The sequence below is a fragment of the Phacochoerus africanus genome, chromosome 1 (genome assembly GCF_016906955.1).
Source record: "Phacochoerus africanus isolate WHEZ1 chromosome 1, ROS_Pafr_v1, whole genome shotgun sequence".
NCBI classification, from domain to species: domain Eukaryota; kingdom Metazoa; phylum Chordata; class Mammalia; order Artiodactyla; family Suidae; genus Phacochoerus; species Phacochoerus africanus.
The window spans coordinates 119,675,190-119,698,168 of NC_062544.1; the positions used below are offsets into that span (position 1 = coordinate 119,675,190).

The following is a 22,979-nucleotide window of genomic DNA, read 5'->3' on the forward strand; positions in this document are numbered from 1 at the left end:
TCCCTAGCCTCGATCAGTGGGTTGGGGATCCAACATTGCCATGAGCTCTGGTGCAGATAACAAACACGGGTCAGATCCTGCATTGCTGTGGCTGTGGTGTAGGCCAGCAGCTGCAGCTCCAATTGGACGCTTAGCCTAGGAACTTCCATAGGAAGCAGGTGCTGCCCTAAAAAGCAAGAAAAAAAAAAAAAGAGAGAGAAGTGTTTGTGACCTTTGTTCTCCTACATAGGAGAGCAGCACCACAACGTCTATACAGTTTGTCATGCAAACAACACAAATTTTTTTAAAACTAATGTTAGCTATGAAACAAACGCATACATACCTTGGGGGCAGTTTATTTTATTACAGCTTTTTACCTCTGATCTGACTTTAGAAAAATATAGTGTCAAAATGGTATTTTATCAAAGAAAACTAAATTTTTTAAGTTGCTCCCTACTGTTACACATGATAACAACCCATATTTTATTTCCAATTCAAACAATTAATAAACTCACTGGGATCTGCATTGTTATTCACAGCATGTTATGTAGGCCAATCAACTTTCCTAACAAGAAATTCCATTTCGAACATCTTCAAGACGCAAGAAAAACACATACCATTACATGTTTTATAATTTTATTAGGAATAATTCCAAATGGGTTATGAAGAAAACTTATTCATTGAGTTGGATGAGTTTTCCAAAAACTCTTAATGAAGATATGTTTATCAATAAACAGTAAAACATCAGCAGAACTATCATATACTGGGCAAAAAGGCTGATACCAAAAGCAACATGCAACATAAAAAAGATACAATATAAAGAAAGACAATCTGCTGAGTATTAAAAATCATCTCAATAAGAACTCTTTGCAACTAGCATAAAACTAATTAGCTATCAAATCCAAACCACACCAAGGTAAGCTTGGCTGATGGAAGCCAGGAGTCAATAATGAGGGGAAAATATAAGTTCCTCAGTGCAAGAGATCTGAATAGTGTTTTGGAGCATTCCCTGGCTTGTACAAGCAGTATTAAAAAATCTTTTTGGCAAGGGAGAAAAATAAATACAAATGGAATGCTACATTTTTTTTAAATCAGCAGACTGTCCCAGGAATGATAAAGGTATCAGTAAAGTAGCAAGGGGATAACTTTAAAACATTATTTGTTGTGGGCTCAAAAAAACATTCAAAATGGATTTATTTAAAGGTGTCACACTATGTCCAGGCATTTAGGCTTAAGGGAAGTAAAATTAAAAGAGGACACTTTTTTCCCAAGTTAAGGAGAATTTCTTTAAAACCAAGCATACTTTGCTTAACAGCAACATTATACTTGGTAAACAATAATTGGCAACAAAATAAGTTTAAACATTGTAATATTCTGCCCAAACCAGTCCCAGATACTCTTTAATAACCAAGATGCAAACTAATTTTGTTGTAACAAGCCTAGACCAATTCTATCAAACATGTCCTTGGTTAGACATCCAGTTTCATTTAACGTTTTGAAAGCTCATTTGACAGCCAGTCAAGTCCCTCATACAGACCAGTTCCTTGTGTAGCACAAGTGGCTTGAACATACCACTGTAAAGAGAGGACAAGAAAACACTTGATTAACATAAGACTATGCATAACCAGTATTTAAAATTTCTTACTCAGAAAATTATCTTTCAGGGATATTACTTAGGCAGGAGGTACCATAAATGCATATGAAAAAAAGGAAACAATACATAAAGCCATGGGAATAAAGTTGTAAATGTGTTAAAGTATTATATCTTTCAAGTGATCAAATACATATTTAATGATCTCAATAACTGTATAGATTGGGACTATTCTCCTACCTCTTGCTTCTCAAAAAACTCCTCTTATATTTAAAGCCACTGCTACCAGAGTTCCCATCATGGCTCAGCAGTAACGAACCTGGCTAGTATCCATGAGGACGAGGGTTCAACCCCTGGCCTCACTCAGTGGATTAAATATCCAGCATTACCGTGGGCTTTGTGGTGTGGGTCACAGAAGTGCCTCGGATCTGGTGTTGCTGTGGCGTAGGCTGTCAGCTACAGCTCTGATGCGACCCGTAGCCTAGGAACCTCTGTATGCCACCGGTACGGCCCTAAAAAAGCAAAAAAAAAAAAAAAAAAGGCTAGCTATTGCTATCGAATTCACTACATTTAACCAACTATCTGCTAATTAATCTGAAAAAGAACATTCATGAGAAGATGAGTAACTAATAAACTACTCACCTGGTCCTTATAACCATCTTGTTTCTCATAAAATTAAGTTCAGAGTATAAGAGACAAAATTTTGAAAGAGCAGAGATTGCTGGTATTTTAGAGGAAAGCTTTTCTGGAAAGTTTCACTATCTTCAGTGTCAAGCACCCCCAAAATTTCTACTCTCTATACAGTTATTGCCACATCACAGTATTTGCCTTGTTGACAAGGTAATAAGAAAACTATTGTGAAGCACAAGCCACAATACTAGTTTATGATACCATCTTTAAATATGGAAACAGTATAACTATATTTTGCCAATATTTAAATACTGATCTAAAAAGATAAGCTATTAGAGAGCAAGTAAATATTGTTTTAAGTTTTAAATTCAAAACTTTTTTACTATCATTATAGGTCTCCACAAGCTTTTGGTGTGAACACACAAAGAGTACAAAATATTACCTAAAATATAGCTGTTAAATATTGATTTATTTGTTTGTTTGCTTTTTAAGACCGCACCTGCACCATATGTGAGTTCCAGGCTAGGGGGTCAAATAGGAACTACAGGTGCCAGCCTATGCCACAGCCACAGCAATGGTGGATCTAAGCCATATCTGAGACCTACACCACAGCTCATGGCAACACCAGATCCTTAACCCACTGAGCAAGGCCAGGGATTGAACCCGCAACCCCATGGTTACTAGTCAGTGAAATTTTTAATAAGAAAGCCAAATTATAAAATATTTGCTGCAGTTATATACATAAAATTTAAATTAAAAATATCAATAATCTTTATATATTACAATTCTCATACAGCACAATTTTCTACATTTTTATCCATACTAATCATTTTGAGGATAAAGTTAACAAAAGTCAAATGAAATAAAGATACTTAAAACCTTTGGATCCTTGAAGGATACATATTAAAAAGTTTTAAAAATGGAGAAGATACCAACATACTTGAAAGGTGAACACAACATTTACAAAGGTTTGAAATTAAGTCTGAAAGAGCTCATGTTTACATAAGCAAAACTCCATTATTATAGTTTTTTAAATGATGTGCTCCTTATCTCTTTCAAAGGGGACAATTAACAAATGTTTAAATTAAATACTACCTTAAACAATTATTCTAATAATTCTAATAGACAGCAGGTTAATATGAACCTCCAAATACTTACTGTTCTGTTACGAAGAGACTGAAGACCTAATTTATCTGTCATTTCGCTAATGGCCATAGCATTTGGCAAATCCTGTTTGTTTGCAAAAAGCAGCAACACTGCATCTTGCAACTCATCTTCCTGAAGCTGCAAATAAAAGCCAAGACTTTAACAACTACCAAGCTGCAATTCAATTATTTTAACACACTAGGTAGACTACTCTCTTCCTATATATATGTAATTTATTCAACATTAAATACATTATTAAATATCAAACCAATAGTACACCTTCAAGTAAAGCAAAACTGTTTTTCAAGCCAATCATCGACACAGTGTTAAGGTAAATCAGCCTTCATGATCATTCATGGAGCGTCAGGACTGGCAAGGATAAGAAACATACATGGGAATAAACATTTATGGCAGAACAGTATGGTACTTAGTAGTAAACGTATTTAGATGATGACTCTTTTTGGACCTTTTCCTTTCCAGACAGCTGGACCAAACAACAGTGGAGTAACAATAGTGATTAAGGCATTAGAAGTATCACAAAAAATTCAAGAATAGCATCAAGAGCAGAAGCTGCTAAGAATGAAATACTGAAACATGACACAACACTAGGAAACCTATGCTATGTGAAAAGTGACAAAATTTAAAAAGGTAACAAAAGACCATACATTGTTTGAGTCCACTTAAATCAATGTCCAGAACAGGCAAATGTATAGTGAATTAGTGGCTGTCAACTGGGAGTGTGGGGAGTGGAGTGGGTGGAAGGAATGGAGAACATATGCTAATAGTTTTAAGATTTCTTTTTGGAGGTGATGAAAATGTTCTAAAATTCAATTGTGGTAATGACTGTACAATTTTGTATACTAGAAACCAGTGACTTGTACATTTCAAATGAGTGAAGTCATGGTATGTGAATATCTCAATAAAGTTATTTACAAAAAAAGAGCAGAATAAAGGGGAAATATTTAACTGAGAACAAAAAACACTCATTACATATACACTGGCACAATGGTTTTACAAACTCTAGTCTTAGGAGCAATAAATGAGAATACTCCAGTAAACATTTTATGATTACAAATATGAAACCATGACAAGGTTCCTCTAGCAAAGTTCCTCAACAATTCCCCCCCCCCAGTATTTTTATCAATATATGAAAATATTAATCCAATATATGGCAAGGCCAAAATGACACAATCAACCAAAATGCCACATCCCTTAGGTGGAATTTTTTATCATGGTTGCCATTACAAAATATTTTGAAGTATATATTACAGGTACGATATAGAAAAAAACTGAACCCAATGACACTGAGAACAAGGGATTTGAACCAGGATTCCTAGGTCAAAAAAGCTTCAAAACTAGAGATTTTATTTCTAGAAAATAAGACTAGACTAAAGCAGACATCCTCAACCAGAGATGTGTATCAAAATCATTCACAGAGCATTCTACAAAGTGGGCCTTTCTCCTAACTTACTGAAGTGGCTAGCTACTCTTCCATGAGTTTTTTAAAAAGTTCTATAGATTTTTATGTGCAATCTTAATAACCTATGGTGACAGTTCCTCAAGGTTCTTCTAGTTCTAAAAAGTTCATTTTTGTAATCAAATTACAGTTCAAATGTACTAACCACTAACACTACCGCTATCACCCAGAGAAACACATCTTAGAAATGGTAAATTTTTAAAACATTCTCACCATCTTCTGCAGCTCATCTGCTCCTTCCTGGATTCTTTCACGATCGTTGCTATCTACCACAAAAATAAGACCCTAAAGAAAAATTGTTTAAATAAATTATAAGTTAAATTTAAAGCACACACTAAATATGAAACCTAAGTATATAGGCAGCAAAACAATACCCAGAGTTAAATACTAGGAAGAAAAAGTCTTATTAAAAAAAAAGAAAGGAAGAAAATAACAGGAGATTAAAAACTAAAAACAGATTTGAGCACTATTTGTGATTAACTTAATGTTATTTCAAGAATAAATTTTAATTTAATCCCTTTCCTTTGCTTTTTAATGTTGTAAGTGCAGTTAAACAGAAGCAATAAAACACTACTAGGTGTGCACAAAAGGAAAAAGAACAAGAGCTCCCTTGCGGCTCAGTGGGTTAAGGATCCAATGTTGTCAGTGCAATGGCTTGGATCACTGCTATGGCATGGGTTTGATCCTTGGCCTGGTAAATTCCACATTCCTCAGGCAAGGCCAAAAAAAAAATAAAAAACCACCTGGGGAGTTTTAAAAATCTTAATGTGCTAACCATAACTCCTAGCCACTTGAATTGGAATCTCTTGAGGATATAAACTAGGCATCAGTAGTGTTTCTCAAGTTTAATATATGCGTGTGAATCACCTGGGTATTTGTTAAAATACCGATAATTCAGTGGGGTCTTGCTGAGTAAGGCCTGTGATACTTCATTTCTAGCAAAGTTCACAGGTAGTGGTGCCAATTCTGCTGGTTTGGGAGTTCTGAAGCACTGCTGACATTTTGGGCTGGTTGATTCTTTGTTAGGGAATGAGCGGAGGGCTCTCCTTTGCACTATAGGATGTTCAGCAACTAGTTGCCAGTAGTAGTCCCACCCTCACCCAATGTAGATGCAGTTACAACAATCAAAAATGTCTTCAAGTATTATAAAATACTTTCTGGGGACAAAACTGATCCCTCTTGAAACCACGGCTCTAGTCTCTTACATAAGAGGAAACCGAAGCTTGGAATGACTTTAAGACTGTAGAGCCAGTTCTTGTTCCACATTTCTATTTAACTTGGTTCCAACTCTGTGATATTTTCTACTACGATGAGAGGTTTCTCAACAATTTTTTTGGCATGCAGAAGTTCCTGGGCCAGGGATGGAACCCAAGATGTAGCAGCTACAGTGACAATGCCAGATCTTAACCTGCTGTGTCAGATAAGAACTCCATCTCATCAGTTTTTGTTTACTACTGGAATTGATAAAAAAAATTTTCTAAATGTGTGATGTTATATAAGCACTTTGTATGTTTAAGATGTGTGGATGTCGGAGTTCCCGTCGTGGCGCAGTGGTTAACGAATCTGACTAGGAACCATGAGGTTGCGGGTTCGGTCCCTTGCCCTTGCTCAGTGGGTTAACGATCCGGCGTTGCCGTGAGCTGTGGTGAAGGTTGCAGACGCGGCTCGGATCCCGCGTTGCTGTGGCTCTGGCGTAGGCCGGTGGCTACAGCTCCGATTCAACCCCTAGCCTGGGAACCTCCATATGCCGCGGGAGCGGCCCAAGAAATAGCAACAACAACAACAACAAAAAAAGACGAAAGACAAAAAAAAAAAAAAAGATGTGTGGATGTCATTCCTGGTCTCCAGCCCCACAACTTGCATACAATACTGTATACAAGTGAGACTATACAACATTGTATACAACACTGTATACAATTGTACAACTTGTATACAAATTGTATACAACATTGAGTATCAACTTGCATACAACACTGTATAGGAGTGAGATTTACTAGGGAGTTCCCATCTTGGCAGAGTGGTTAACGAATCCAACTAGGAACCATGAGGTTGTGGGTTCGATCCCTGGCCTTGCTCAGTGGGTTAAGGAGCCAGTGTTGCCGTGAGCTGTGGTGTAGGTTGCAGACGTGGCTAGAATCCCGAGTTGCTGTGGCTCTGGCGTAGGCCGGTGGCTACAGCTCCAATTAGACTCCTAGCCTGGCAATCTCCATATGCAGCAGGAGCGGCCCTAGAAAAGGCAAAAAAAAAAAGAAAAAGAAAAAAAAATGACATTTACTACCACCGGGTGGCAGTGAATATCTTAGGTGAGTAGCTGGAACAACTAGGTTTAAATAGCATGTCATGTTATTTATTTATTTAGTTATTTAGTTATTTAGCATACTTTTTTAAAAATTAAAATATTCATGTTCAGTAATATGGCTATGATTAGAAAAGATGTTTTGATATGAGTTACATGTTCTCCAAACCTTCATTATAGAAATTTTCAAACATACGCAAACGTAGAGAGAATAGCATAATAAACCCACATATCTATTACCCAACTTCAGTAATTAGGATATGGCCAACTGGCGAATTGGTACTCCTTTATATTTCACCTTTTAGATTATTTTAAATTAAGTCAAGGGCATTTCATTTAGAGAATGTGCTTTTGAAAAAAACTTACGTATGAAGTAAAACTTTGCTAATACTAAGCCTTGTAATTCTTGACCAATATCAAGAATTGGCTTATCCCTAGACTTCTTTAGAATGCTTTGTAATTTACTTTAACTTGCAACTTGACCCATTCCTGGCCACCATGGACCACCTTAGAATCAAAAGTCCAAGTACTTCTTTCTAGGGACCTCAAGGCTGCCAGAGAAAGCATTATGGTTACCTGAGGTAATCACAGCTAAGCTCTTTTCCAGCATTCTCTTTGACTTTATTTTTTACTTATTTTATTTTTTTGCTTTTTAGGGCTGCACCTGCGGCATTGAAGTTCCCAGGCTAGGGGTCCAGAGCTGCAGCTGCCGGCCTACACGACAGCCACGGCAACACCAGATACAAGCTGCATCTGCAACCTCTTGTCAGCACCAGATCCCTAACCCATTGAGCAGGGCCAGGGATCGAACCCGCATCCTCATGGATACTAGTTGGATTCATTACCGCTGAGCCACAATGGGAACTCCCTCCAGAATTCTTGATCAGTTCTTTTAGCTATAATATTTAAAAGAAACTAGAGAGTTCCCTGGTGGTCTAATGGTTAGGACTCGGCACTTTCACTGTTGCAGCCAGGTCTGGGAACTGAGATCCCACATCAAGCCTCTGCACACTCACTGAGGCCAAAAAAAAAAAAAAAAAAGAAACTTTTATTAACAATCTGGGACAGTGTTTATTGTAGTAAATTTCTCTTCCTTCATTACAGAATTTGAGTTATTTTCCTGTTTATAAACAAGTAAGTATAGTAGCCAGACTTATCTTTAGAATCTTAGCTTTTCTACACTCTTGATTCTGTGATGTCCCAGGAAGTAAATAACTTAGAATTTATTTCTAAAATAATCCTCCCTCTTAATAATGTTACTTTAGGACTGGTAGTGTTATTTATATTTTAAAACAATAAAAATGGATTGCTAGTAGTCCATATAAAATTAGATCCCTTTTTGAGGCATTACCTCTCTTAGAGAAGTAGGTTCTAAAAAGGAGTAGCTTTGGGGATAAGAGGGAAAGGAGAAGACATTTATTAAATGCCTGTGGTATGCCAAACACAGTGCTAGATTCTTTTATACCATATGATTACATTTAATCTTTAATAGGCTTATATAGTTGGTGGTATCTTATTTCTATAGAAGAGGCATGGTCAAGGATTAGATAATTTATATAACTAATAAGTAGTGCTGAGATTTGAATTTGCTCTCTTTCCGCTAAAGCACCAAATTTTTTATCAAAGGGTAGGATGTTGAAAATGATTTCCAATACAGATAAAGGAAACGGGGATGAAATCTGCTACATCAAAAGAAATGTCATTTAATGACCATTGTCTAAAATAATTATTCAGTACCCTGGCAAGCTCAGTGCTATGGCTATACTGAGGAATTAATCCCTCAGTGGATTTAATCTGGCTACCTACACAAATAACTGGTAGCACAAGACAGTTTGTGATAAAGTGACAAATGATTAAAAATACTTTAGGGGTCAGGGTTGTGGAAAGAAGAATACTTCAGTATGTATACTAAAAAATGTATTTTAGTATAATAAGAATATAACAAAGCTATAAAATTAATCTGCCCTCTCTCCAGTTGAAAGTTTTATACCTTCCTATTTGAAAGTTTTTGGAAAATTCTTACTTCAACTAATTCCTTCCCAATTTCAGAGTTCCTGTCATGGCTCAGCAGAAACAAATCTGACTAGGAACCATGAGGTTGCGGATTTGATCCCTGGCCTCACTCAGTGGGTTAAGGAGCCAGTATTGCTGTGAGCTGTGGTGTAGGTTGCAGACATGGCTAGGATCCCGAGTTGCTATGGCTCTGGCATAGGCCAGTGGCTACAGCTCCAATTAGACCCCTAGCCTGGGAACCTCCATATGCTGAGGGTGCAGCCCTAAAAAGACAAAAAAAAAAAAAATCCTTCCCAATTCCATTTCTTTTGTAGCATAGAATTCTAATATTTGAATATCTTTAAGAATGGTTTCTACTTTCCTTTTTGTTAAGACTCTCTTATTTGATCAAGTCACCCTTGAATTTTTCTTGATATATTTTGCTTGAGACTTCCTCCCCCTTGATTCTAGAGTTAACACTGTGGAGCACAGCTCTCTTTTCCTGAAGAACCATACAAAAACTATTGTAGTGCACATCTTCCTTTTTTTACTTACATTTTGTGCATGTCTTTGAACAAGCTAATTCAGTAACACATTCATGAATCTTTAAGGATCTATAGATTGCTCTTTTTTTTTTTGGCCTTGTCCAAGGAATATGGGAACTCCCAGGCCAGGGATCGAACCCATGTCACAGCAGTGACCCACAGGACCAAATTCTTAACTTGCTGCTCCACTAGAGAACTCCACTCCCCAAGTGATTTTAATGTGAAGCCAAATTTAAGAATTCCTGCTCTACAGGATCACGAATGTCTCTTTCTTTCCAGTGTTAATACATACTACATAATATAAAAATATCTTACAGATCAGATCAACAGAGCAGATCTACTTTAACATATTTTTTCTTAATGTATTCTGATAAATTAACACTTAACTGGACTAAATGAGGGTCTATTAATTGTATTACATTCATTAAAAATGACAGTGACACAAAATTATACAAATCATTCTTTCTAACCTAAGAATGAAACCAATGGAACTATTGAGGAGACATCTAATTCAATCGTAAGAACCAAATATTACTATCTTCAAAATATTACTATGATGACCATGTAACTCTTCCAGCCTAGGTAATTTAGTCTACAGAAGCATGAATGGGAGAGTTCACTGAAGAACATGGAAGTAATGATAAGAAGAATGCCAACTCAGAGTAAACACCAATATTCAAGTAAACAGTATATATTAACATAAACTTTACAGAGTATGAAACATATAAAAAAAAGTTATAAAAACATACAGCATTCCTTACTTACCTGGGTATTTTGGAAGTAATGCCTCCAGAGAGGCCTAATTTTATCTTGACCACCAACATCCCATACTGTGAAACAAATGTTCTTATATTCTACTGTTTCCACATTAAAACCTACAGAGAGAAAAAGAGGAAGATCACTGTGTATAATGTCATTCAGAAAATAAACACTTTTTTTATGGAATTCTCCCAGAATTGCTTTGTTAAAGTCCTAACAGACAATCAATTTAAAACCCTAAGACAGTTACAATGATGGATATATATCATTGTACATTTGTCTAGTCCTTAGAACGTACAACAACCCTAAGGTATATGGACTTTGTGTGATTATGATGTGTCAATATAGGTTCAATATAGGTTCATCAATAGAGCGATACTGATAATGGAGGACGCTATACGGGGTGGGGGAGAAGGGAGATAAGGAAAAATCTCTGCAGGTTCCTCTCAATTTTTTGGTGAACCAAAAACTACCATTAAAAAATAGTCTTAAAACAAAAAAGCTTCAAAATTAAACTTGATTCTATTTCACTTTATAATATATTATTAGGACATAAAGTCATCTTTAAACTTTCTTACCAATGGTAGGAATGGTGGTGACTATCTCCCCTAACTTCAGTTTATACAGAATGGTCGTCTTGCCAGCAGCATCCAATCCAACTAGAAAAAGACATTATAGATTTTAAATCTAGACCAAAAGCATACACTAAGAAACAATTTTACAACAAATTTTAGTTTGAAAGCAAAAGGTGACTGGTCAAGGCACAAATGAGAAATGAAATCACCTCACTTCTGATTCCCAAAGGCAACACTTCCTACAAAAGCCTTTCCACTTTTCTTTCTAGACCTAGAGAGACAGCATGTAGTAGTTATGAAAAAAGAGTATCTAGCTAACTCATACTCTAATCTCTAGATTTGCTTTGCTGTAAAAGGGTTGATTCACTTTATACAAATCACTTTAGGAAACTGAGGCCAAAGAAATTAGCTATAAAATAAAGGGACCAGATCAGGAAATATAAGATCTCTTCCAATTTAAGTCCTTATTAATTCTATGAACTACTACCATTTTTTTTGGCCATGCCCATGGCATGTGGATGTTCCTGGGCTAGGGGATTAAACCTACATCAGAGTAGTGACACGAGCCCTTGCAGTGACAAAGCGAGATCCTTAACCTACTGCACCACAAGGGAACTCCACTACCATTTTGTTTTGTTTTTTTCAGCCACACCTGCAACATGCAGAAGTTCCCAGCCAGTGATAGAACCCACATCATACCAGAGACAATGCAAGATCTTTAAGCTGATGTGCCACAAGGCAACTCCTGAACTGTTACCATTTTTAAAAAACATAAATTAGAAGCTGAATCAGAGAACACATAAAAACAAATGAATAAAGAATTATCTTTAATATTCATAAATTCAGTTTCCTCTTATATAACAAGCAAATTTTAAGCAATTAGATCTTGATGCGAGTGGAAAATACAATTTTACACACATACACATATATATATATAAAACTATGTCCTTCTCTCCTTAAATTATAGGAGGAGTTCCCACTGTGCCAGAGCATGTTAAGGATCTAACATTGCCACAGCTGTCACACAGGTTGCAGCTGCAGCTCAGATATGATCCCTGGCCCAGGAAGTTCTATATGCCACAGGTACAGGAGTGGCATATAAAAGAGGAAGATGAAGTCAATTTTATCCCTACCTAAATCCATTTCAACATCAAATGTGCAGAAATGAGAACAAAAGACTTTAATTTGGGTTGTAAAAATGGCCCTATTGGAGTTCCCTTGTGGTACAGTGGGTTAAGGACCTGCTGTTAAAACCACTGGAGCCGCTATGGTGCAGGTTTGATCCCTGGCCTGGGAACTTCCACCTGCCATGGGTGCAGCCATTGAAAAAAAAAAAAAAAAAAAAAGGAGTTCCCCCTTCATGGCACAGAGGAAACGAATCCAACTAGGAACCATGAGGTTGCAGCTTTGATCCCTGGCCTTGCTCAGTGGGTTAAGGATCCGGCATTGCTGTCAGCTGTGGTATAGGCTGCAGATGTGGCTTGGATCTGTTGGATCTGGCGTTGCTATGACTATGGTGTAGGCCAGCAGCTGTAGCTCTGATTCAACCCCTAGCCTGGGAACCTCCATATGCTGCAGGTGCAGCTCTAAAAACAAAAAGACCAAAAAAAAAAAAAGGCTCTATCACACTCATCTCCATTATAAGTAATGCTCAAATTATTAAAAGAAATACTTTGAAGAGTTCTCTTGTGACTGGGCAGGTTAAGGGTCCAGTGTTGCCACTGCAGTGGCTGTTGTCATTGCTGTGGTGCAAAGGTTCGGTCCCTGGCCCAGGAACTTCCTCATGCCACAGGGGGAAAAAAAAGCCCTTTGAGATAGGCAGATATAAGCAGAGAAGAATGTGCTTGTTTCTGGGGGGAAAAAATCCATACTATTACTGTAGTGATAACAGAGAGCAAGTTAAATGTTTAAGTATGAGTCTCTGAAAACCTGAATACTCTACATTGTTCGCTAAAGCCTTCGTAAATGGAAGGTTCAATATCTAATAACCTCACTGGATGTACTATTGTTCTAAGGATATCACAGTTGGCCATCCTAGATTTATGCTATCACAGATTTTGAAATCACTCAATGAATGTTGACTTAGGCAAGGATAGCCTTTTTCAGTATTTAGAGTGTAACTTGCACACAAAACCCATAAAATTAAGTTTAAAAAAAAATACAGAAATCACCTCACTTACCTAATTTACTTTCCTTACAAGTAGTTTTAACTTTCATCTCTTAGTCCAAAGTAGAACCAAAGGCTACAGTAGGCTATTCAAACTCCTATTCACATAACAATCCTTTCTACTGTGTATCCTACAAAGCATAGCCTTAAGCTCTCTCTAGAGACTGAGGATCCTCTAATCAAATCCTGTTCCTCACTTCTTTATACTGAGTTTGTTTATTCTGTCCAAAATACTGTTAACACTTACTACTCAAAGTAAGCACCCCGAAGTCCTCACTCATGGGCATAAGGAAAATCAACTGTTAATAAGAACTGTTTTATTTTTAAAGTATGGAACAGTATCAAAAAGATCAAGAATCATAACTCTACAAAATACACAAAGAAGGGAGTTCCTGCTGTGACACAGTGGATTAAGGATCCTGAAATGTCACTAAAGCAGCTTGGGTTGCTGCTGTGGGGCAGGTTCAATCCCTGGCCAGGAACTTCCACATGCCACAGGCATGGTCAAAAACAAACAAAAAGAAACACCTGAGTTAAGTTTTGAGAACTACACAAGTCCTCAATGATAATCCAACTGGACCTCATACCTCAATTTTTAAAACAATGTAAATCCAAAAACATTGACATGGAATAGAAGAAATCCAGGACAAACTGTGATTATGTAACTATTTTAAGTCATGCAAAAGCATCTAGGTAATCCAACTTTTCTTTAAATAAATGTTTTATACCTACTGGTATGCAGGTATAAAACTTTAACATAATATTTAGTATTTATTATTTAATAATTAACTGGATTAAATTATCTTCATTATAAACTAAATATTAGCATTTACTGGTTAGCAACTAATTTAATATTTAACACTTAATATTCTTCCACTTTACAATTTTAAAATTTAGAGGGGGGAACAGCCACGTCCACAGGATATGAAAGTTCCCGCGGTAGGGATCAAACCCACATCACAGCAGTTAGAACTCCAGTCCAACATTTTTTAATACAGGAAATCTAAAACTTGGGAAATTATTTTCTTTTTAATGAAAGCAATATGTATTTGTTGTAATAAAAAAATTCTAACCGAAGTTTAGTTGTGGCTCAGTGGGTTAAGCATCGTGTGGTGTCACAGCGGTGGCCTGGGATGCTGCCATGGGGCAGCTTGGATTCCTGGCCCAGGAACCTTCATACCTGGGGGGTGTGGCCAAGAAAAAAAAAGTCGGACTAGTGGAGACCCAGCAAGATGACTGCTCAAGAACCTTAATGTTTTATATACTTATTTTTATTGAAAAAAATAAAGTATTTACAAAAATGATGCAATAATAAAGTTTTTAAGCATCCATGTTATTTTTAAGATTTTTACTTATATTTTTAAAATTTTAAGAAAACAGTTAAATGGCTCACAGCCACATACAAGATTCTAAAATTACAAAAACATCTTTTGAGTTTCACCCAAAAGTATATAAATGCAAACCGATACTTTTCTTAAAAAAGATATTTCTGTGAGAATTAAGATGCACGAATTAGTGTACACCGTCACCTAACTCATTATATGGTTATTTACTCAAAAACATGTTGGTCTAACAATTTTGTGCCACTTTAGTGATTTCTTAAGTATGTATTTCCTTAATGTTGCAATATTTGGCAATGAGATTTCTCCACAAAATGGAACCATAACCAATTCTCAACTAGCCAAGATAAGACTCTAATCTGTACAGTCCAGTAATGCCTTCCCTCCCTCTCACTCTCATAAACAAGTCTCTGTTCCGAAAGATATACTGGAATTACCTGTTCTCCTTGACAAGACATGCACTTTGACCAAAATATTAAAAGCAACAAAACTTCCCCCAAAATCTTTGCCAATCATTAAGAAGTATGTCTACTAAATTATAGCAGCAAGAAATACTTATATTTTAAGTTAAAGAAGCTAGATTCTAATTATCTCAACTTGAAGAAAAAAGCATACTTTCAGCAGATAAAGTTTCAGATAGGATATTTTCCTTCTTCACGTTTTTGTTTATCTTTCAAATTTTCTACAAGGAAGGTTGAAATACAACTGCATAATAACTTTAATTAAAACCTGAATGCTTGTTGTGCTTCAAGCACAATATGGGGTGATTCCATACTGTTTTAAATTCAACCCTCAGTAACTCTCCATTTTTGAGATGCAAAATCTGAGGTTCAGAAATGTCCCCAGAATCACAGGAGTAGCAAAATAAGATAATATTAAAACCCTAGATCTTTTTGAGAAATTAGACCCCTCATACATAGTTGTGGGGATGTAAAATGGTACAGCTGCTTTGAAAAAGTCTGTCAGTTCCACAATATGTTAAACATAGTTAACGATAATCTGACAACAATTCCGTTCCTAGGTTATTTACACAAGAGAATTAAAAACATACGCCCATACAAAAACTTTTCATGAATGTTCATAGCAGCATAATTCATAAGAGCCAAAAACTGTTAACAATTACATTTCCATCAATTGATGAATGATAAACAAAATGTGATATACATCCATACAATGAAATTACTATTCAGCATTAAAAAAGAATGAAGTACTGATACAGGCTATAACATAGATCAAACTTGAAAACAGGCTAAATGAAAGAAACCAGACACTAACCGCCACACACTGTATGATTCTATTGTATGAAATATCCTGAATAAACACGCCAATAGGAACAGAAAGCAGAAAAGTGGTTACAAGAGGGAGGGTGAGCAGGGGAGTGAGAGCTAATGTGCGTGTGGTTTCTTTCTGGGCTGATGAAAGTATTTTTGAATTAAGATAGTGGTAATAGTTACAGGACTTTGTGAAGACACAAAAACCACTGAATTGTACACTTTAAAGAAATGAATCTTATGTGAATTACATCTCAATTTTTTTTAATTAAAAAAAACACACACAAAATAAATCCTAGGTCTGATGTCTGAGCTCTCAAATAATCTGCCCATAGGTTTTTCTGGTAGACACACAGTATCCTAATATTTTAGCTAATTTCTCAGAGGTTTGACCAACAAAATTTAAAAGACACTACTAGATATATAGCAAAATTATAATGACCTTGGGTTTTGCTTTTACCCAAAAGATCAGGAATATCTGCACTTTGATCAATGTGTTAATTAGTAGCAAATTATCAGTCTCTGTTAGTCTTACTTCATAATAATGCAAGAGTGCACACTTAAAAGAGTGGCTATACCAACTTCCAATGGCATGAAGCTAGGGATTTTTGCTTTGTCTATTGTTTCCCTCTATCACAAAACTAATCAGAAAAACCCCCTCCCTTTTTTAAAAAAGGCTGGCGATTATGTTTTCAATTAATGACCTGAGAAAATGGTCACAATAAAGCAAATCGAAAAGAACACAAAGCTATACATCACGAGGACAACTTTTGGAGAAACAAAAGCCTCCTCTTAAAGGCTGAGAGTAAATATAACAAATATTAATAGTGGAATGGTGGAATTGTTAAGTAATTATCACTCTATTCTTTTTCATGTTTTCTAAATTTAACAGAAAGGACATATTATGTTTAGAATCAAGGCCAAAAATTTAAAATACGTAATATGTACATTTATAAAATATGCTAGGGAAAGAGTATGAAACACTACTCACTTTAAAATATTGTGAATTTGGAGTTCCTGTCGTGGGTCAGTGGGTTAACGAACCCGGTTAGTATCCATGAGGACAGGTTCAATCCCTGGCCTTGCTCAGTGGGTTAAGGATCTGGCATTGCCATGAGCTGTGGTGGAAGTCACACATGCGGCTCAGATCAGTGTTGCTGTGACTATGGTGTAGGCCAGCAGCAACAGCTCTGATTTGACCCCTAGCCTGGAACCCTCCACATGCCGCCAGGGCAGCCCTAAAAACAAAAAGACCAAAAAAAAAAAAGAAAATACACACACACACACACACACACACACAGTTAATTTTTTTTTCAAATTGGCAAAGGATCCTTCCTCCTGAACCTCTCTGGTCCCAAAAATCCACAGTCACATGTAAAACAACATAAAACTACACTGGTATTAGCAATCTTTTAGAAAGCAATACTTTTTAAGCTTTTCAACAAGCAAACTTGCAAGTTCAAAGAGAGAATGAGTAATTCCTCTACAGAACATACTGTTTTCAATTCAAAAATAAACAAAATCTGGGGAGTCATTTACTAAAATTACATCTTATCATAGTCAAAATATGGAGATTAGACTTAAAACAGGACCATGAAGGGCTACATGAGAAATCTAAGGTGGAAACCAGCGGTCTTACAATTTAGGTTCAATAGTATCACTCACATGAGTAATTTCTCCTTTTTAAAAAACCTACAGGAGTTCCCATTTTGGCACAGCGGAGATGAATCCAACTAGTAACTATGAGGTTGCGGGTTCCTTCCCTAGCCTTGATCAGTGGATTGGAATCCAGCGTGAGCTGCGGTGTAGGTCACAGAGGTGGCTTGGGTCAGAGCTGCTGTGGCTGTGGCCGGCAGCTACAGCTCCGATTAGACCCCTAGGCCTGGGAACCTCCATATGCCACAGGTGCGGCCCCAAAAAGAAAAACGGAGGGGAAAAAAAAAAACCTACACAATTTCTATCAATCTATAGCTTAAATAATTTTAGACTCGATGGTTATCAACTTTTAATTTTTTAATTAGTTTACTATAAGCTGCAACTTCAAACACCTTTTTAAAATACTTAGATTTGGGAGACAGCATGTGTACAAATAAAATTTAAAGCTCTTTCACAGTAATTCTGCAAATCAGACATTAACTAACTGCTGTCTTTCAAGAACACTTTAAAATGCTAAAACCTGAAAATGCCACAGACTCAAGAAGGTATGAAGTTTACATAAACCATAGAAAGAAAAAGGAAGACTACAGGCCTGCCAAAGAAGATTAATATGGAAAAAACAGTCATTAATTGGTAATTCTAATATTTGGATGGGGCAGACACATTAAGAGTGATCAATTATTCATGCCATCATTTGTAAAGCTAGATACAAAAATCTAAGAATTATCAAACTTCCAAGTCATTTATTTCACTATCCATATACATATCCCCCATTCAGTTATACCGCACTTGATGAGTTCATAAAAGTTGACCTTGTGACTATTACATTTTTAATCAAGGAAATCTAATTATCCCAAATTCAAGTGCAAAACAAGAATGGCAAACCTGAGTAATACAACATTTAATATGAACGAATAATTTCAAATCATGATTTCTATTCCCTGCACAAATGCACAAAATTAAATACTTTCCTTGTTCCATTTTCTTTCAATCATTATTTCTGGGGGTAAGGGGGAGAAATGCTCCCCTAATATAGTAAACATAGGAAAATGCTTACAGCATTATTCTACCTTTCTTCTCCCTCTGAAACTTGCAGCCATCACAAAAGACTAAGACAATGAAAAACAGCAATTTATTTACAATAAATCTTAAGTAAAACATTACATACTACATTTCAAATACACACACTACAACTCCACGAACAGAACAGGCTGGAAATTCATTTATCACAGTTCAAAGTTCTCCCACTGACTTCAAAGCCTTTTTTAAACTGTCAATTTTCAATTACTTTTAAAGCTTAAATAATATGCTTGCATTCCTAAAATAATTATCATTTTCATAAATGAAGTCTGACAAACTATGAGAGAGTAAACATTTTGAATTAATCTTTGTGAATGAATCATCAACATTTGTTTTATGGATTGTGAAGCAGGAATAAGAGGAAAATGAAAAAAGAACCAAATATGCATACCCTCAATCTTCAAATACCTTGAAATATTACGGAACTTTACTTTGGAAACTTTCAAGTAAAACCTCCCCCCAACTTCTCTAGAAAACAATCTAATAAACCAACAGATTTCAATGTTACAAGTTAGAGGGGCGCCTTATAGCATTACTCAGGTGCAAAAAGCTTAGCTGTGATGTAGAGACTACTCATAGTACTATGGGGGAGACGTTGCTTACATCACTCGACTGACAAGTCCCTTCTCCCTCAGCAGAGCAAAAATCGGACCCTAAAAAGCAATTTTTAAAAAGCCCGTTTTCCCTAAGGATTTTTAAAAACACCTTTATAATTATTCTTTAACAAGGCGACCCTAAAATTAAGCGTCATTATGTTCACTCACTGAAAATGTGTTAGCACTTTAAAAGAATTTAGTTTCTAATTTATTTTCCATTAAGTCTTCACCAGCTGGACAAAAATTACGTGGTCTGAAAATCAAAGAGAGTAAACCAAAGAGCGTGGCTAAAAGAAACATTCATGATAAACTCAATTTTCAGGAACATTAATAGGAAAACAAAAACAAAAACAAAAACAAAAAAACGTGAAGCAGAATTCAGAGCGAAGCAAAGTTTAGCGAAGTGAGCGCTGAGGACTCCGGACTCTACTAAAACCTTGGGTGCTCGCTCGCCTGCCACCGTTCTGGGGCTGGTCACTTCCTGCACCGGCCGGCTCCGGGCGACCGCTCGCTCACATACCAAAGGAGGGTGAAAAGTGTGTACACGGGGCAGAAAGAGGGAGGAGGAAGGCTAAACTGCTGTCCACACCCGGGGAAGAGCAAAATCAGATCGCATTCTCAGAATGGGCCTCGCCAATATCTTCCGGGCTCTGCGAGATTCCACAGTTCGCTAACCTCACATCTCCGCCCAATTCCGTCGGGCTTTCAGTAGGATCGAGAGAAAACTAAACCCAGGAGGAAACCTTGCCCGCGGCCCCTTTCCAGCCTCCCCGACAGATCGGGGCGACCGCCCATCCTTCGCCCCATTGTTCCCCCTTAAGAATTCTTCCCGACCCCCACCCCTCCCCCACTACAGCAGACGGGAAAAAAAAACAGGCCCCAAGGCCGCCCAGAGCGTAGAGACCCGGCCGCCCCACCGAGGCCTGGCCTCATCCCTCAGACCCTAACTCACCCATCAAAATGCGCATCTGCTTCTTGCCGAAGAGGCGGGAGAAGAGGGAGGAGATGGTGAGGCCCATGGCGGTAACGGCACTTGCAATGGGCAGGAGCAAAAGGGGCTTGGGGCGTCCCCGGGCCTTCTCCTTTCACGCTCCTGGCAAAGTCAGAGGGCGAAGAGGAGCTAAGGCAGAAAGAGCGCGGCAGGGACAGCTCGCTAGCCGGCGTGTCGGACGAAGCCCCGGGACAGAAATTAGCGGGGCAAGGACCTGCTGGACGACTGGCGGGGCAGCTCCGGCTCTGGCGTTAAATCTTTGCCTGTGCCACGTCACGCGGCAGCCGCGGCGACTTCGGCAGCGGCCCGGCCCCTCCAACGCGGACAGAATCGCGTCACCGCCGCCCCATCCCCCTGCGCTTCCGGTGCTACCCGAACCACTGCGCCTGCGCACGAAAGGGATTTGGCCGTCTTCGCTGACGTGCGCCTCTGGCCAGCGTCAGCCCCCGGACGTGGCTCCTGGATCTAGGCGAGGCCTGTGAGCCACTGTGTACTGGGCGACAAATACAATCCCACAATGCCTCGCTTCTTCACTTCCAATCAGACTCGAGGAGAGACGTTTCTGCTTAGAGAAATGCATCCTGGAAGTTGTATTCCTTGATTCCGGAAAGGCGAGCTGTGCATTGTGGGTTAGGTAGTAAGCCTCCGTTCTTTTCGCCCTTTGGGCGTCTTTTTCTACGCAACGCGCTAAAGATTTCCTGGTGCCACGGAGGTACATATTTCACCCACAGGACCAGACACTTGCCCTAATGGAGGAGTGAAGACAGGCCCAGTTTTCCCAGAAGATAAGTTGTTAAAAGCCTGCCGCCAGGTCCCACTGATGATACCTAATCCTAATCCTATGTCTGGAGGAGAGCTCCGAGAGTTTTTTGTAGACTATTGCAGCTTTTAAAGAGGAGCCAATTTGAAGGGCTTGCTTTTTTTTTTTTTTTTTAATCTTTCCTAGAACAAGCATGGAAGATTTATCCCTTATGTTGAAGTGGAAAGACTCCTCAGTTCAAAAATATTTATGATCTTAGAAGTTCCCATTGTGGCTCAGCTGTAACGAGCTCAGGTCGTATCCATGAGGATGTAGGTTGGATCCCTGGCCTTGCTAAGTGGTCTGGCGTTACCATGAGCTGCAGCGTTCGTTGCTGTGGCTGTGGCTGAGGCTCGCGGCTGCAGCTCCCATTTCCACCCCTAGCCTGGGAAGTTGCATATGCTGTGCGTGCAGCCCTCAAAAGAAAAAAAAGAAAAAAAAAAGATCTTAATGTTTTCCAAAGTGAGGTATACAATTTGCAAAAAAGATGTATAAAAGAGCAACCTCCCCACCTCCTATGGGTTTCTTCTATACTGTTGGTGCCGTTTAGTATTAAGTCATGCTTCCTATCTTTTTTTATCATTATTATTATTATTTTGTAATTTTTTTGGCTGGCCTAAGCAGGCATATGGAGTTACCAGGCCAGGGATCAGATCCCATTGTGCCACAGTGGGACCTCCTCACCAACCATTTAGATCTGGTTAGAGTTTAACTGCGTTGGAAAATACATTCTTGAGCTTCTAACTAGATAAATTACTCAGGCTTTAAAAAATCATAACCACTCTTCATAGTTAGGATCTCGCATTTAATACTACTGTTGACAACCCTCTTCCCTTTACCCCCTTGTGTGAAAACAGTAAACGGGCCAAACTCTAGTTTGTTTTTCTGTGTTGTTTGCAATGGACTTGGCACACCATGACTCTCAAATATGGTTGAATGATGGTGGGATAGATAAACAAACTGTAGTATCTCCATACTGTGCAGTATTCTCAGGAGTTTAGGATGATGTAGAACTGTAAATTCTAATGAAAAGATCGCTAAGATACATTTACTGAAAAAGGCCAAATAATGACTAAGTACTGTAAGGAAAGGTAAAAATGTAGATTTTCCGTGTGTGTGTGTGTGTAAATGCAGAACAAGAGCTTTGAAGGAGAGTCTGTAGTAATGATAGTGGTGTAACTGTCTAGCCTATGTGGAGGGAGGAGGGCACCTTCCCAGAGAGTGAGGGAACCTAGTTTCGAGGTGGTAGTCAAAAGACAGCTTTATTTTGGAGTTCCTGCTGTGGTGCAGTGGGTTAAGAATCTGACTGTAGCAGCTCAGGTCACTGCATAGTTCCACAGCTATGGCTCAGATTTAATCCTTGTCCCGAAAAATTCCATATGCCTCCTGTGCAGCTATTTAAAAAGAGGGGAAAAAAGGCTTTATCTATTTATCTAACTTTTAAAAATCTGTTTTATTGAGATATAATTTATATGCAATAAAATTCATGAATTTTAAGTGTACAGTTTTATGAATTTAACAAATGTACAGTGTAGGCAACACCATAATCATATTAATCATTTCTATTACTGCAAAAAGTTCTCTCATACTGCTTTTTAGTCATCCTCTTCCTTCACTTCAAGCCCTTGGCCAACCACTAATGTGTTGTCTCTATAGATTTGCCCTTTCCAATATTTCTTGTAAATGGAATCATACAGTATGTAGTCTATATTTCATGTGTGGCCTCTTTCCCCTAGTAAAATGCTTTTGAGATTCATCCATGTTATAGCATGTACCAATACTTTTTTCTTTTCATTGCCAAGTAATATTCCATTGCACGGATATACCACATTTTTTATCCTTTCCTCAATTGATGGCCCTTTTTGGGTTATTTGAAGTTTTGAGCTTTTATTAATAAAACTGTTCATACATTTGAAAACATGTGTGGGTGTGGCTATATTTATTTTTATAAGATGAATATATTTATACACTGCTTATATTATTATTTTTTATTTATTTATTTATTTATTTTTGTCTTTTTGCCATTTCTTGGGCTGCTCCCGCAGCATATGGAGGTTCCCAGGCTAGGGGTCTAATCGGAGCTGTAGCT

General features: G+C 37.7%; 1 protein-coding gene across 1 annotated transcript; it reads right to left on the bottom strand.

The window, feature by feature from the left end:
- Positions 1–598: 598 nt before the first annotated feature.
- Positions 599–20,455, bottom strand: ARF4 (ADP ribosylation factor 4). Its single transcript, XM_047777522.1, has 6 exons — positions 20,053–20,455; positions 10,994–11,074; positions 10,422–10,531; positions 5,037–5,108; positions 3,359–3,484; positions 599–1,553 (listed from the first exon to the last, which is right to left on the bottom strand). Exons 1-6 carry the CDS (start codon positions 20,117–20,119, stop codon positions 1,467–1,469), a joined length of 543 nt encoding a protein of 180 aa, XP_047633478.1. The 5' UTR covers positions 20,120–20,455; the 3' UTR covers positions 599–1,466.
- Positions 20,456–22,979: the final 2,524 nt, after the last annotated feature.